Consider the following 14,764-nt stretch of genomic DNA (forward strand, 5'->3'; position numbering starts at 1 on the left):
TTTGTAAGTTCCGCAACTAGCCCATTGTTCTCACATAGTATCTATTATAGCGTGGTAAATATTAATATTTTTTTGGCGGGGGGGGGGGGGTTTCTAAAAGAGTGGGAAATATTTACCCGAGATAATTTTCCGTGTTTTTAGAAGGTGAAGGAGTGAAAGTTTTTTTTGCTGAAAGTAAGAGGCAAAATTAAAACTTAAAAGGAAAAAAAATGCTAGAGGGCAAGCCAGGTTTTTGCCAAAAGAAAGATCACGGATGCTGTTTATTTGTTTGTTAGTTTTTCTTAGGGGTGATCGCATCGACCCACTGGGCCTAGATCTCAATTTTTTTTTGCCAGAAAATCGCAGGGTACAAATTTTCAGGAGAAAAAAAATATGGAACCATCGAGAAATTTTTTTGAATTAAATACATACATACGCAGTTACACGTTTAAAGACAGTAGGTTTAAACAATACTTTAAATCCAGTTGGATTTCCATAGCTCCTGTCACTAAGTGGAGTAGGCATATGGTCAGTTATTTAAAGATTTTGAGCTCCATTTACGAACTTTTAATTTTTGACAAAGGTAATCTTAAAATATTTATAAGGCAGCCATTTAAGTTCATCTTGCAATTTCATCAGTTATTGCCATACTGATCAAAATTTCGTCAATTGACAAAGAAGGAAACTTTGGGTGCTAATTTTTTGTCAAAATTACGATGACTTGACTATAGTTCTGTCAAGTACTGGAGTTAAGGGTCAGAACTAGTTGGTATTCCACATTTTATAAAACATTAAAGAAGTTAGCGGAAAAGTTATTGAAATGGCTAAATAAGAGGTCAGGCTTTCCCACATTTGACGATCTTTGTTGAAGAAACAATCGAAGTGTATATAAACATTTATAGGATGAATTTAGCATAAAACAGCCCTTAACTTTAATCCTAAAGTAAAATCTAGTCAGCTACTGCCATCAAAATGTTTACTGGGACCATTAAGCTGAAAGTTTGTGAAGCTTTGGACTTACAGCCCACTGATTACCAGAAAAGGTTGAATGTAGGGCTTGGCAATTCAATAAGTCTTGACCCTTACTTAACTGTAGACATTGATGAACTCCATCTCTTCAAGACTGCAACAAAGAACAAAACATTTAGTCCATCATGGAATGAAGAGTTTAGCATTGAAAACCAATCAGGACTAGTACTAGGATTTACAATTTTCCACAGCACTGCCATTCCTCCAGATGAATTTGTTGCCAATTGCAATGTTTCATTTGAAGATTTAGTTGACAAAAGCAATTCTGATATTTGGGTGAGTCAGTTTGTTTTAGACAGTTTAAATAGTTCAATCTACAGGTTGTAAACACTTTGGGTGGCCTAACAGTCTAGCCTATATTAATGACTCTTCAGTTGGAAAAATGTTAGGCTAGTACTATACAAGTAGCTTAGAATAAGGCCCCCAAATCTATGATGGTTTTCATAGACATAGACAATAGGCTCCTAATATTGGACTAATATAGGCTAGCCTAAATATGTTTAGATAGTTGATATAGACTGATAGGCCTAGTTAGGACTGGACTAGCTGGATGGCTGACTGGGTAAATATTTACCAAATCATATTATTGACTTACAAATAAAGTAAATATACCACTTGATGCCTTTGTTTATGCTCTTTCCAAATATAGGCTAATACTAATTTTTATCAGAAATGAATTTTACCCCACCCCTATGTATACCAATTCAGGGTATATATTTGCAAATTAGGGGGGGGGGTAAATTTTTTTTCTGATGTAAATGTGAGGTAAGTTTAAAATTTGGTAAATATCTACCAAATCATATTATTGACTTACAACTAAAGTGAATATACCACTCAATGCCTTTTTTTTATGCTCTTTGCAAATATAATAATCATTTTTGTTGGAAATGAATTTTATCCCCTCCCCTATATATACCAATTCAGGGTATATATTTGCAAATTAGGGGGGTGGGGTAATTTTATTTCTGATGTAAATGAGAAGTAAGTTTAAACTTTCCCCCTGCCCCCCTAATGTGAAAATATATACCCTGAATTGGTATATATAAGGGTGAGGGCTAAAATTCATTTCCAACAAAAATGATTATTATATTTGTAAAGAGCATAAAAAAAGGCATCATGTGGTATATTCACTTTAGTTGTAACTCAATAATAGTATTTACCTAAACTTTACCCCCACCCCCTAATGTACAAATATATACCCTGAATTGGTATATAGGGGTGGGGGTAAAATTCATTTCCAACAAAATGAGTACTATATTTGGAAAGAGCATAAAAAAAGCATTGAGTGGTATATTCACTTTATTTGTAAGTCATTAAAATGATTTGGTAAATATTTACTGCTGACTGTTATCTTAGAAACCCTATGTATCTTTGCCATTAGAATTTAGATGAAAGTTACTCCTAGGCCTACAGCCAAGCCTATTTAAATACTATTAGCCTATTCTTTGTAGCAACACTTGTCTGGCATTAAAATCTGTCCAAGATTAAGTCTATGCTTTCGATACTATACTTTGTTCTAACTTTAAGATCCTGTGTCAAAGATTGGTTCCAAGCTTAGACTCAAGCTTCAATGTATGTCTAAGATTAGGATCTGCTGTTGACTATCAGTACATTTAAGATTGTGAGTGTTGTATACAGTTAAAATATTCAAGCTAATCACATACTTATTAACAGATCTTGAAAAAGTTGATAGAGAAGCAATCCACTTTCTAGGGGGTATAATAGAGATTTTATATAGATTTAACTATTGAAGGAGTTGTTAGCTGTCTAAGTACTGAGTACAGTAACTTACTCTTGTAGAAATATATAGTAGTTTTCCAGTTCTGAAAGAAACATGCTTAACAAATAAAAGTAGTAGCCTACCATTAGACTCCCTATTTTCAGATAATAATCATATCATCATAATTATCACAAATCCTGGCAGACACAGGATCTGTCTTTAAGGTAATCATCATGTTTTCTTCCATTACTACCAATGTTCTGGATCAGTTAAAATAATATTTTATCCATATTCCTCTATAATGTAGGCTACTCAGTCAAAACTAAAATCCATTATGTTACAACTACATGAACCCGTCTGAACAAAGACCCTATGATGTATCACAAAATTTAGTTAGTAGAGAAATTTATTATTATGACTATATCTAAGACAACCAAGGGGATGGGGGTAGGGTAGGGTGTATTTTAAGAAAAGGCTCTACTCCATTGACTTTGCGGCATGCCACTTGTTTAGTGGCATATCAGATACTTTGAAGTACCTGGCGCTGTGAATATTGGAATAAAAAAAAAAGACTACATTTTTGTCTCACAGTTCACATGTTTAATCCTTGTTTCATCAGCAGCTTTGATGTGATCAAGTGGTGAGCCACCATCTTTGATATAAAAATCCAAAAACATTAATTCTACTGCCATTTGCTTATTTTTGGTACCTATCTTACACAAAAATTATGGTTACCAGACTTATCTGAGATGATTTCATGCAATAAATGTCGTAAGTTTTAAGGAAAACTAAGAAAGGGTTCTGTTACTGTGAATGTTCAGTTTTTTTTTTACTTTTGCATTAACTTTTTGAACAAATTTGGTTGTCACTGTGCTGAGTCTTCCACTTTGTTCTTCATCATGAACATTTGTCTGCCCACTTTTAGATCAAATTGCTCCAAGCTGTAATTTTGATAAATTCACCATTGACACACTCCATCTTCAGTGTTAATGTTGTCCCCATACACTTCACAAAGCTGCTGATAGATTTATATAAGTCCATACTCTATGCTGGTGATTCCAAGCTCTTTGGACCAGAAGATCAACAAAGCATACAATCCAATCTCCTAAAAATCCAAACCTGGGAAAAAGAGCAACTGAAGTTCCATGGGCATTGGCAACAAGTGGTGTCAAAAGTTAACTCAATTCTAGGCCTGCTGAAACACACTATCACCAGCTGCTCCCATACAGTCTTCCTGAGACTTTACAAGAGCATTGTTAGACCATTCTTTGGATTTTGAAACATTCTGACCTCCCCCTCCTACAAGCATGACACCAGAAAAACTTAAGGAGTTCAAAGATGTGTCAACAAATGCATCATGGTCTACAAAATATGCTGTATGACGAGAGACTGGAGCATTTACATACACATCAACACAAGACTAGAGGACACTTACAGAAGCTAGCAAAACAAACAGTGAAGACATGACTGCACCAAAAATTTTTTACCAAGTGTATTTCCAACAACTGGAACAACCTCCAAGACAAAATTTTGACTGCACCCACTAGTGCCTCCTTCAAGTCAAGAATTGACAAAGAATAGAACAAGAAGCCATGGAAATATAAGTGGGATAGTTTGTCCCTCTCAGCTGCCTACAACTCTCAACAGTTGTCTTCCAATGCAGACAAGTTGACATGATGCTGACCTACAAATATAAAAACCATCAAAACAATTCTCTCTTCACAAAACATACAAGTCAGCACCAGATAGGATGCCATTTGCGAAAACTTTCTAAACATACTTTAAAGACACAAATACAGCAAAACTATTTTGCTGAACATGTCATTAATGACTGGAACAGCTTTGAAGACAAGACAGTGACTGCACCCACAACTGCATCCTTCAAGTCCAGAAACATGAGTGGTACTGTTTGTCTCATTCAGCAGCCTACTGATAATTGATTCAAGTTTTTCATAGGAGTGTTTTGCTACCATTCCCAACCATCTCACACGCTCTATCCAAAATTGCTCTTATGCAGCAGTGTCAACTGTAAACCACTGTAGAATAGTTCCTTGTGGTTCCGCCTGACCTTGTGGTCACTGCTGCTGAGTGTCATTATGTCATTATGACATGTCATTAATGACTGGAACAGCTTTGAAGACAAGACAGTGACTGCACCCACAACTGCATCCTTCAAGTCCAGAAACATGAGTGGTACTGTTTGTCTCATTCAGCAGCCTACTGATAATTGATGCAAGTTTTTCATAGGAGTGTTTTGCTACCATTCCCAACCATCTCACACACTCTATCCAAAATTGCTCTTATGCAGCAGTGTCAACTGTAAACCACTGTAGAATAGTTCCTTGTGGTTCCACCTAACCTTGTGGTCACTGCTGCTGAATGGGCTTAATTTGCATCTCTCCAGCAAATCTCTCTTACAGCATGTCACTGGACCTTTAACATAGTGACATTACATTACATTGCCATCATTGACATGGAGCAAAACAGATCCAGTATGGACCTTAATATCACTCCTAAGTGCAAATTAAGGTAATGTAAACAAAAACCTTATTAACCCTTGCAACTCATAGTTTGCAGCATTTGCAATTAAAGCAGACATTTCAAACTGTCACTGGAATTCCCTGGCATACAACACAAATTTATGACTAGCACAGCTAGATGCCAACTGAGTGCCATAATGCACATGCACCAAGATGGCTGCACTAGACCTTTGCCTTGCAGGTAGAGACAAAGATGTAATATTCTTTCTATATAGCCCTTGTAGTTCTGTATAGTCTGACAATAGTAGAAATATTATCCTACCAATAATGTTGAACAAAAAATCTTAAAGTTGGAGTAAAATATATTGTTGACAGCAAGACTCAGTTACTTTTAGTGTTATATAGAAGAATAGGCTTATTATATTACATCTAATTATTATGGTTATGGTCTTTTCTGGAGGAAACACTGTGATAACAAAAGAGCAGTACCCTGTTATTTCCCAATGAACACCCTTTCTAAAATATTTTGGTTGATATCATGACAATTATGTTGCTTCCTCCTCCTAATGGTGCCAGATAGGCTATAGCCCTGAATAATACATTTATCTTTTTTTTTTATTGCTTATATCATCATTTCTCTTTTGTTGACAGGCATTTATATCATCAACCTTATCAATGATCTCATATTGTTGTGAAATAATGTAGACAGTTTAATTAAGGCTTAAATTAAGTTGATTTATTTCAGGCCTGATAAAATTATCTACAGTGGTGTATAATGTCATATAAGCTACTTATGGAGGAGGGCTGGTGGATTTTTGTGTAGGGGATGTGCCAAAATTGTCTAACTATTAGTGACTCTTTAGGTAAATATAGAAGGAGGTTTGTAGTGGGGATGGGTAAATTAATATCTAATCCTATTTATTTATTTATTAATACCAAGATACGGTAAGCTTTAACAAGCTTGTCGCACAAAACAATTATAAAAAAGTCTATAACAATGTCAATGACATAACACAAACATACAGTAACTGAAAAACATTGGAAAAACAATATTACTGAAACATACAATACCATACCAACTTAACTGAAACATATCTGTTAATAATTGAAACCTACAAAGAAGTAAGCCTACAAAATAACTGTCACACTGTCACAAATCAGGTAATACAAAAGTAAAAAAAAAAAAAAAAAAAAAAAAATATAAAAATGGATTGTGATAGGACCTAGTATAGAAATCTGTAGAGGCTAAACTACTTTTGAAAGACTGGACTGGGGTACTTGCAACAATTTCTGATGGAAGTGAATTCCAAGTCTTCCACACTCTGCTAGACAAAGAGTTTTGGCCTAATCTTTTCTGTGAACATGGTGGATGAATTTTGTGTTGGATATCTAATCCTATTTCACCTTTGGAAATATTTTTTTAATTGAGTCTGTGGTTTTGGTGCTGTGGAGTGATATCTCCTCTCTTATTTCAAAAGTATATTTTCTTTGTAGCTTATAAGATTGTGCTTTTTCATTTATGAGCACAAAAGGGCAGCAGCGGGGAAGGGGGGGGGACACCATGAATACCACCAGAGAATTTTCAGTGGGAGCAAGTGCTACTAGGAGCTTTGTTTTTACCAAGATTTCAATGAAAGTATTTCTTATTTCCTATTTATATAAATTCTGTATTGTCTTCTTGTTTTTGGGATCATTGCCATCTGGCCCCCTGTCAGTGTCAATTGGGAACCTCTGTATAAACTGATTGGTTCTAAGAACTAGCCTTAAAAACTACAGAAGTGATGACCCTATAATTCTTCTTGATGTTTCAGACTTGAGTCAATATTTAAGGATCTTGTACACTTTTTAAGTAGAAACATAGATCACACCTCATGAAAGCACTACATTCCAGCCTTTCAGATCACATAACCATATTTTTAGTCTAAACATGGAGCCTCCTTGTCTCATAGGCTTTACTGGTTTGTTGTATACAATTTGCCCTAAAGATGAATGTAATACATAAAAAAAGAAACTTTTTCAAGGTTTTGGAGGCTATCATAGACTGTTTATCCAATAAAGCTAATGACTATACAGTGTAGCATAGTCATTAGAGTATTAGCCAATGGTTTCTATTATAGGGAGGGAGGTATCAAAGCTAAAAACAACATCTTTGTCTCATGTTTTAAACTTTCTAATAAAGATGCACTTTTTTTGTTTTAAGAACATTTTTGAAGGGTTTAAGGCTCTTTTTTCATTCCTATAAATTTGGTTTTATAATAAATTTTTGCTATTAATAGTAACTAATACCATTCCTGAATCAGCTTCAAATTTTTTTGTTTTCTTTTGTTTTAATGTGTTTTGAAACTTCTGGTAATTATAGACTTTGGTTTGCTCTTTGATAAGCTTCATCTACTGCATCAACCATGACTAAGAGTTTTATTTTGAGCTAATTCATGAGTCCAATAATTTACCATTCCATGATTTTGAATGACTAGGAGTGTTAAATATTTGAGCCTTGACTGTTAAATACACAACAGCATTTTCATGTATTGTTTAATCATTTATTTCTTTTCAGATTGATTTAGAACCACAAGGAAAGCTTCACTTAATTATTGAGCTGATCAAGCATGGTATGAAACTTTTGTTTCTTTGTAATCTATATATTATTAGTCTATTCAAGCTCTAGTTTTACCCCCAGATAAAAGAAAAGAAACCATTGAACAGTTATAAAAAATACAATTTTATATGAGTTTACATAATTAATTCATCTCTAAAGATAAAAAAGAACACAACTTTCTTTTGTTCAAAATAAATAAAATAAAATATCTTAGCTGCAATCCAAGTATCAACTGCACCAGATATATCCATCAACTGCACCAGACCACCAAAGAGGTGCAAAGATGCATAGGAGTTCCTTCACAAGCCAACACAAACTTGAATAATAATAGCACTGGCTTGTGTTTGTGAAAAGAATAGATCCCAATCATTTACAGAATAATAAAATAGAAAAAATATACAAAACCAAGAGAACCTTGTACACCACCAACTGAAAGCCTTCTATCATCATCATCATTATTAAGAGAAAGGAAAGCGACATTATTTTCTTCAAAATCAGGCATTACAGTCTACATGCTAGCATAGACTAAATCAAGCTAAACATCTTTCATACATTTTATACATATTTTTTTGTCATCATATAGAATAACTAATCATGCCTATTTGACTTGAAAGTTTATTCAAAGGAAATAGTACTGTTAAAATGCTGTTTATGCAAGAACAAAATAGTTATAAGAAATGAGCGCTTGTTTTAACCAAGACAGGAATTCTGTTGATCGAGATTGTTCTCATTTCTTGGAATCATTTTGTGCTTTTGTGATGGAAAGGTAGTAAAACCCTTATATACAATAGAGTGCCTTTTTTTCTCTTTTTTTTTAATGAATATAGAACAATTCTGAAAGAAAATATTTGATCTTTTCACTGGAATTTCTTTTTTATACTATCCTGAGTTCAATACAAATTCTCATTTTTAAATTTCCGAAATGTAATAAACTACATTAAATTATAAAATTGGATTTTAGATTAAAAAGACAAAATCTGAGTTTAGTGTTTGTGATAAATTTGAGTTGCAAAAGTGTGTTTTGCTTCAAGGTACAATGAATAGATCTTTGTATGGAAGGATTAAGGAATGCATTGTGGAAGGAGACCCATTCAGAATTTGCAAAAGAGCCCATTTTCAGAACTTTACAATTGATAAAAAATATTGGTTTTTGTAGTTTAGTAAAGCATTTGGCTAATTATGATTATAATCTGTTGCTAAAATTATTATAACTTATCAGAAACTAAGCCAAAGCAAGCTTATCACCTATTCCTACTCGTGATTGAGCTGAACTTCCTAGAGAATTATGCTGTGTCAACAAAAAAAATGGATTGAATTAAAAAAACAAAAAAACAAAGCAGGTGGGGTGGTATTTCCAAAAATTCTCCTGATTTATGAGCTTCAATTAAAAAGAAATTAAGTTTATCTTATATAATGGTTGCAGCACTAGCTGCAACATAAAGAGTAAACCTCAGCCCATGATGGCCAAAATTAGAAATAGGATTTTGAAGAAATTGTTTAGTTTGAAAAATATGCCACTTCACTGGTTCAAAAATATTAACTGTAATTCAGGTAGAGCTTTGATGGTATTTTGCATTTCTGAAAGTAAGATTTTGAGAATTGGAAAAAAGCATAAAGCTCCTTAGAACTTTGAATTTAAATAAAAAATGGACAGTTTGAATCACTATGGCCAGCAACCTTAACTGGATGCTTAGCCCCCCCCCCCTGTGCCCATCTTCGAGTCCAAGTAAATTTATATTTTAGCAATAGTTGTAGTGATAAGCACAGGAGACTACTTTGAGGTTTTGGAGAGATGAATCATTGAAATTAATTTTAGCAAGAAAAAGTAATGCCTTGAACGGAGGTATCAAACTTTTTAATTTCAGTAGAAAAAATGATATTTTTGATTGATGTCAAACCAAGGGTGCCGGCAGAAAATTTTCCAGGGGGGTGCAAACGCCAAAATATCAGTGGTGGTTGGGTGACAGGGAATATATTTCAGGATTTTCTTTTTGTAGGGATAAGTTTATTCTTAAGTACCTTTAGGAAAAAACTATCAAATAAAAAGAGCAATTAAATTGTATGCAAAATGAAACAAAATACAGTAAATTTAAACCACAAGGATTCCTGGCAAAGGGATCGATTTGTTTAATCAATAATATATTTAATTATTATGCGTTTAATATTAAAAGAAAATCAAACTCAAATCAAAATTACAGAAAGTTTGTTACCGTAGTTTATAACAGATGTAGACTTGTTTTTATGCAATTTCCTACGCCTTAGAATAGTATACAGAAGGAGTAGAGAAACTCAAAAATCATCCTGCCTGCAAATATACCACGTTTTGATTTTATAACGGCCATGTAAAATATACCTCTTTCATAACAGCAAAATTCTCCCCCTCGAACTTAAATCCCTTATATATTCAGACATTAAAAAAAAAAAATAGAATAGCGAAAGAAAGACATAAGTAAAACTTACTATCCAGCTGTCAAATTGACCCTCTTTCTTTTCATTTTCCCATTCAACTAAATAAAATGAACAGGTTCCAAAAAAATTTTCGTCATAAGAGAATCTTATTAAATAGTTTGTGAAAAAAAAACTGGAAGTAAAAAGTGACTTGAACCAATATTCACCGGAACTAAAAATGAAATTCTCATGACAATTGCTACACCGGTCGTATTGGCTTTTTATGCTGATTCTTAATCTATACAATTCTTTCAGTTTATTGTTACCCACCTAAAACCAAAAAAGTGAGAAAATTTCCCTGATTTTTGAAAAAAGGGACCCCCCCCCCAAAAAAAAAAAAAAAATAAAGCAAGCGATCTTACTGAAAATCTTTTTATTAGATACATTATATCAGAGAGCCCTACCGTGGAGGTTTCGAGCTCCGACTTTCAAAATGTGGAATTTCGCTTTCGTTTTCAGAAGAAACATCATTATGCATGGTTATTATTTGTTTTGTTTTTTCCCAGGGGTGATTGAATCAAACCGAAGGTCCAAGATAATTGTTAGGGAGCTCATTCAAACGTAAATTTAAAGCTCTTTTTCAAATGACTATACAGATTGGACAAGTGGAGAGTCTAGTTTTCTTGCTATTTTAGGGCACAAAACTACAACTTTACCCCGAAGAGGAAGAATTTTGCAATCAAAATTCTGAAGCTAATCGATTTAAAAGTATGAATAACTATAATTTAGGCTTTCCAGTTGTAAAAGAAGTAATGCCACCTAGTGGCAGTACTGGATCAACCAAGTTGATATCTGTAATTGCGTACCAGCTGTAACGAGGGGGTTGAGTCATTGTTCAGGTGGGGGCAGGGTAGATTCCTAAAAAATTACATTTTAATGGAAAAACTGCTTACTCTTCATGAGACCTCCGATAAATGTTGAAAGAGGTAGGGGAGAGTAAATGTAAATTAAATTGTTTCTCTATACAGCTAAAATGTTGCATTACCACTTCTACCAGCACAAAGGTGAAAAGGCAAGGCAGGTAATCATCAGCCCCTCCAGGAAATTTCTTTGGGATGGAAAATACCGCAAGGACCTTAGTTTTCAACAATTTTAAATGGTGCTATTGTCTTTTTCTATTTATATGAAGTATTTCAATGTATTTATCGATAAGAAAATCCTGCTGTAGAGGTTGTGATGGCTTCAGTTATGTAGAAGATCAAAAGCCTTACGGAATTTCCACCCATACAAACAATAATACTCCTTTTGATCCAACCAAAATTCTTTTACAGTAATATTAAGGATTTTTTTTACCAAATACTATTTATTGACATTGTTTTAAAGTATTTTCAAATTTTATCCAAATTGAAATAGAAAGTTTAAATGTAGGACGCTACACGTACAGGTATTGATTTACACATTTTAAAAGCAATTAACCAGGGATTTAAGGGACAGGCACATCAAATTATATCTTGATTAGGTGTGGGTATGATTTGCAAAACAATCAGAAATTAAATAAAAAAAAAAGAGCTTTTCAACTGAAAGGAAGAAAGAGATTTGAAACCTATTTGAACAGATTATTCCTTATATAAAAGGGGCCGTGTACTGCTTAGCTCTTTACTCTTTACTGTGAAGTTTGGCTTTTTTTACAAATTTTGAGATAAAATGTGCAATTGGAAAGACAAGATTTTTCAAAGCACTAAAAATACTTTTGTTTAATGAGTAAGGTGTTGAGAAAGGGGCAATCCCCCTTATATACAGAGTAATTTATATTTTTTTTAAGTTTTAACCTTGCTCCTTACTTTAGTCAAAAACCCTTTTCTATTTGTTTAATTACATTTCATGAAAATGTAAAGTTTTATGAATACAGTACTTTTGGTAACGCAGAAAAAACGATCAATATTTCAGTGGTCTCTGTTTGGATTTTAATGGGTAATCAGATAGTTTGTGGTAATGAACTAACTGTAAGTACGGAGTGACCCGGCTCAATAGTAACCGAATCTCTAAAAAACTGAATTTTGATACCAGTTCATATATCCAAAGAATATGCTTATAATGCTGATTCCAAATATTTAAGTTCCATTAAGTTTAGTTTTACCCGTCAAAAGCTTGTTCCCATCCCATCAAGGAGCCTGAGAAAATTTGTCAGATTTTCTAAAAAAAAGGGGGGAAGACCTCCTCGAAGTCATATAATTTTAATGAAAATCACACCACCGGGTTCAACATATCAAAGAACCATGCTTTAGAGGTTTCAAGCTCACATCTGCAAAAATGTGGAATTTTGTAATTTTTGCCAGAAGAAACATCATGGATGCGTATTTTTTATTTTTTCTTTTTTTTTCCAGGGGTGATCGTATCGACCCAGTGGGCCTAGACCGTCGAGAGAGTGCTCATTCTAATGAAAATGAAGCGTTCTAGTGCCCTTTTTAAGTGACCAAAATAATTGGAGGGCAACTAGGCCCCCTCCCACGCCACCTTTTTCCTAAAATCATCTGATAAAAATTTTGAGATAGTTTTTTTTTCTTCAGCACAGTTGATAGACTGTTGAGTTGCAGTGCAATATTTTTTAAAACAGGTTTTTAAAATTTAAGTTACTATTGGGGTTTGTTCTTTACTAGGTTGCAGTTATTGATGCAACCATGATAGAGTTTGGAAATAAGTTACTTTTATATCTCTAGAAGGAACAAATGAAAAGCCAAGGGAGTTCAAAGAAAGGCAAGGAATTAACAGGCGGCGAGGAGCTATGCGTCGTCGCGTCCATCAAATTAACGGACATAAGTTTATGGCTACATTCTTGCGTCAGCCAACATTTTGTTCTCATTGCCGAGAATTTATATGGTAAGCCGGATTTTTCTTCTTTTGTAACGCAATTTACTTTTTGACAAACAAAAATCAGCTCAATTGGTTTAGAATAAGCTGATTAGCATTTTTAATCTCTTCAAAACTAATTGGCATTGCCAATTAGTTGCCACTAATTGGCATTGCCAATTGGCATTGGCATTGCCAATTAATACTAAGAAACCCTCATTAAATAGTATATACAGCAAAGAGCTGGATTATCCCTGTGTCCAAGTATTGCATTATCCCCTATGGCCAATTTGGCTGCCTTTTTTTTTTTTTTTTTTTTGTAGGACTCATAAAATCCTTCTGACATCACTCCAGAGAATTCAAACTAGGGCCTCATGGACGATTTATAGCACCGATTGGGTAACTTCACTATCTCCAAGTGAGAGGTTTGAATTAGTATTGGTGTCTGTTATCTGCAAATACATCTACCACTGTTCTTCCTGTGGGTTGTCTACTTGTACGGCCTTTTGTCAAGCCAATACTGGAAACATGTAGAGAAACGGTACAGTCAGATTATTTACAAGAGGAGACACCCTCTCCACTGAGTACTTGAAGAACAACTGTGTAAGGTACTGCTCGTCCTTTGGGATTGGTCTCCCTGAAAATACGGCTGTTGATTCTTCTATAAGGAAGTTCAACATACACAAATGTTGGGTGGACAACTAAGTAAATGAATGACTAGTTAGACATCAGCCCTTTAGTTATGATAGCCAGGTTTTGTCATAAAAATAGCACAATGACAGTTATAAAGAAAGCAAAAAAGCTTGGATTATTTGAAACTCATACTTTGGTTCACCAACTAAACTTATTTCTTGAATTAGAGAGCAAGTAGTTCTGTTGTTATTATGGTCTGAACCGTATATCACTGTAAACTATTCTTGTTTAATTTTTGTCAAATATCTTGGTTTACAAAAACTCTTTTTCTGATATCTGTACAATGCAATAACCTATGCATAAGTGTTTGTAGGATACCCCTTGTAAAAAAAAAACAAAACAAAATAAAACAAAAAGAAAAAAAAATATATTTATCTGGCACCTCCGCGTAGAATAGCACGTAGCACATTTCTCTCGATTCTTTTCCATCCACCCAAAGCAGGAACTAGAGAGAGAGAGAAGACAGTCGATTTTATTCACTAATTTATTACAAATTTAACATATTTTCCATTTACATTCATAATGCAAAATTCACCTTTATCTATTGGAATTCATGCTTTCTCAAGTTGACATATTCGACATTCAATGTTCACACAGCTTCAACAATAATCAACCGACTCGTAGTAATTAACGAACAGATAAAAGTTCAAATGGGGTTAAAACCTTTTGTTAGACACTGAAAAACAGATACAGAAAGTTCTGGATATTTTGACAACATACATCAGTGAACGTCATCTGCAGAGCTTATCTGCTGATGACGATAACTGATGTATGTCGTCAAAGTATTTTTGTGTTAGTTTTTCACTGTCTAATAAAAGCACTTACCCCTATTTCAACTTATACTTGTTCGTCATAGAAAGGCATCTTCCGGGAAAATATTCACAAGTATGGTATTACTTTTTCTTGTTTCCACCGAAAAATTTAGAATTGAACTTTAAATTTCTTTATGTCATTGTGAAATAAAGAACTTAAGTGGAAGATTTTGATTTTCTCTGGTTAAATTAGAATTGAATTTTATTCTCTGGTAAAATA

General features: G+C 33.8%; 1 protein-coding gene across 1 annotated transcript in view; it reads left to right on the forward strand.

Moving 5' to 3' along the window:
- Window positions 1-880: 880 nt before the first annotated feature.
- LOC148953493 (calcium-independent protein kinase C-like) overlaps window positions 881-14,764 on the forward strand; it is a 54,552-nt gene continuing 40,668 nt past the window's right edge. Inside the window, exons 1-3 of the mRNA XM_089088566.1 lie at window positions 881-1,284; window positions 7,763-7,817; window positions 12,910-13,069. Coding sequence (XP_088944692.1) covers window positions 952-1,284; window positions 7,763-7,817; window positions 12,910-13,069 — 548 coding nt within the window. The 5' untranslated portion in view covers window positions 881-951. The remainder of the gene's footprint in view (window positions 1,285-7,762; window positions 7,818-12,909; window positions 13,070-14,764) is intronic.

This window comes from Artemia sp. Qi Xiang Cuo, chromosome 4 (genome assembly GCF_049724085.1).
Source record: "Artemia sp. Qi Xiang Cuo chromosome 4, ASM4972408v1, whole genome shotgun sequence".
In the NCBI taxonomy this organism is placed as follows: Eukaryota; Metazoa; Arthropoda; class Branchiopoda; order Anostraca; family Artemiidae; genus Artemia; species Artemia sp. Qi Xiang Cuo.